The 1,990-nt window shown below is 58.7% G+C and overlaps 2 protein-coding genes across 2 annotated transcripts in view; one reads left to right on the top strand and one right to left on the bottom strand.

Moving 5' to 3' along the window:
• Positions 1 to 175: 175 nt before the first annotated feature.
• Positions 176 to 1,306, top strand: VDBG_02205 (conserved hypothetical protein; the record flags this gene model as incomplete). Its single annotated transcript, XM_003007971.1, has 1 exon — positions 176 to 1,306. The coding sequence occupies one exon, from the start codon at positions 176 to 178 to the stop codon at positions 1,304 to 1,306; it is 1,131 nt and encodes a 376-aa protein (XP_003008017.1).
• Positions 1,307 to 1,534: 228 nt separating this feature from the next.
• VDBG_02204 (homoserine O-acetyltransferase) overlaps positions 1,535 to 1,990 on the bottom strand; it is a gene marked incomplete at both ends in the record, with an annotated part of 1,658 nt that continues 1,202 nt past the window's right edge. Inside the window, one exon of the mRNA XM_003007970.1 lies at positions 1,535 to 1,654. Within this exon, the coding sequence (XP_003008016.1) occupies positions 1,535 to 1,654 (120 nt within the window). The remainder of the gene's footprint in view (positions 1,655 to 1,990) is intronic.

The following is a 1,990-nucleotide window of genomic DNA, read 5'->3' as shown; positions in this document are numbered from 1 at the left end:
GAAAGAGCAATGCCCACACCGAAATGCGGCATGACCGCGGCGTGGAGCTTCGTCGTCACATGGAGGACCTCAGTGGCCTGAATATACGGCTGCTCCAGAAGCTCACCATCATCTGAATCCTTACTTCCTATACTTTTGCTCTCTCCGCCTCATCTTGACCACTTCCCACACTTCCATGTTCATTCTCGCTGCGTATCCCACGCTGCTCGCCATCCTCATCGGCACCGCTACCGTATTCCACTTTACTCACACCGGCAACCAATTCACCCATACGCCAGGCAGACGCTGTCGTCCCCAGCGACGCTGTGCCTACTGTACCCGGGTCCTTGTCGCCCGCCAATTCATGCAATCCACCCACATTGACAGCCTCTTCCAGGGCACCCTCGGCCTCGGCATGTCTGAAGCGTCCTATGAGAACGAGCTGGCCCCTGTGCCCGGCCACCCTGAGGCCATTGATGTCGTCGTCGTCAAGGCTCTCCTCATCAAGGCCACCAACTTCCCCCCCGAGATCATCGACATGATCATCGACCACGCCGAGTACTGGCCCTGCTCCGAGACGGTCATGGACTACACCGGCCAGAACAAGGTGCGCATCTCCGCCGGCCACGCGAGCCACACTCTGGAGGACCGGCTGCTGCTGCGGACACCGCCCGTCGGCTTCGCGAGCAGCGCCATCGCCGACGCCGACACGTGGGGCAGACAGCCTGCGCCTGCGCTGCCCCTCGCCCACGAGGCGTCGCCACAGCAGCTGAAGAAGATTGTCAAGACGGCGCCGGCCCTGACGCATCCCGTGCGCAAGGTCGTCTTCAAGCTGCGGAGCTCAGATCAGGGCTGGGGCGGCGAGCGCGAGAACCACGGCACGTTCCACGGCTCATGGACATGGTTCGAGGCCGGCCTGGAGAAGATCGAGGCCGAGGAAGGGGAGCAGCTGGGTGCGTTTCGCACCGACCATCTGAGGCCGCTGTACCCGCGCACGGAGGAGGACCATCGGGAGTGGGGGAACGAGACGCGAAAATATGTCCATCAGTTGAACGCAAACGAGGAGTACAAGATCCAGTGCAACCGTACCTGCACGCGGGGCGTCAGCAATTACGAGATCACGTGGAGGTGGACCGATGCCATTGACCCAGAGTCGACGGCGGCCGATGAGCTGGAGGCGCAGGGCCGCGGTAGGGCCACGGGGAATGGGGAGTTCGTGCGGAATCTGCAGCTGGGCGATGTCATCACGGTATGGGGCAAGTCGAGGTTTCCGGGCTGGGCGAACAACGTCGAGACGGTGGCGGTGGAAGTGTACTGGGCTATCTGAATCAACTGAAAGGGAAGCGGGCGTTCCTAGGAGATCGCATCATGGGACAGTATGCTTAATTATCTTGGGGCCGCGGCGGTCTGTAAATGACGAACACAATGAAATCACGCTCGATGCACTCGCTTTTGTACAGGTCATTTTGGTGACTCGATTCTCGATTCGTCTCCTGGCCGTTTAACTTCATTTGGCTGTTTAACTTTGTCTGGCTAGTTCACTTTGTCTGACTGTTCAGCTTCGTCTGGCACTGGTCAGCCTGCAAATACTGCGAAAACGCCTCGTGGGCTCGAGCAACGACATGGTCGTGTATCGACACTTGTTCCACTTCGCCCAGCTCACAGGCAGCCATCGCTAGTTGACGCCACACGGGCCATCGTCAACAGCCTCAACCTTTCCTCCACCTCCCACCCTCGCAAAAAAACAATGAAGCAAAGGGCCATTAAAGCAGCCTCTCTCGCTTCATTGATTGGGACTCGTCACCCAACATTTTGGCTCGGTCACTTGCACCAGTCGGCACCGCTCACCAAACCCTCGTCTCGCACCATGTCGACCATCACACTTCAAGACCACGGCATTCCCGTCACTCTGCCCGACGGCCTTTCCCAAGAGCAGCTCCTCTCTTTCAAGCCCTTCCATGTAACGTCCCACTAAAGCTTTCTGCTAGATCAAATCTGACAACATCACAGA

Source organism: Verticillium alfalfae, genomic scaffold (assembly GCF_000150825.1).
Source record: "Verticillium alfalfae VaMs.102 supercont1.2 genomic scaffold, whole genome shotgun sequence".
NCBI classification, from domain to species: domain Eukaryota; kingdom Fungi; phylum Ascomycota; class Sordariomycetes; order Glomerellales; family Plectosphaerellaceae; genus Verticillium; species Verticillium alfalfae.
Note: the sequence above shows the minus strand (reverse complement) of the source record. Positions and strands in the feature narration are given on the sequence as shown.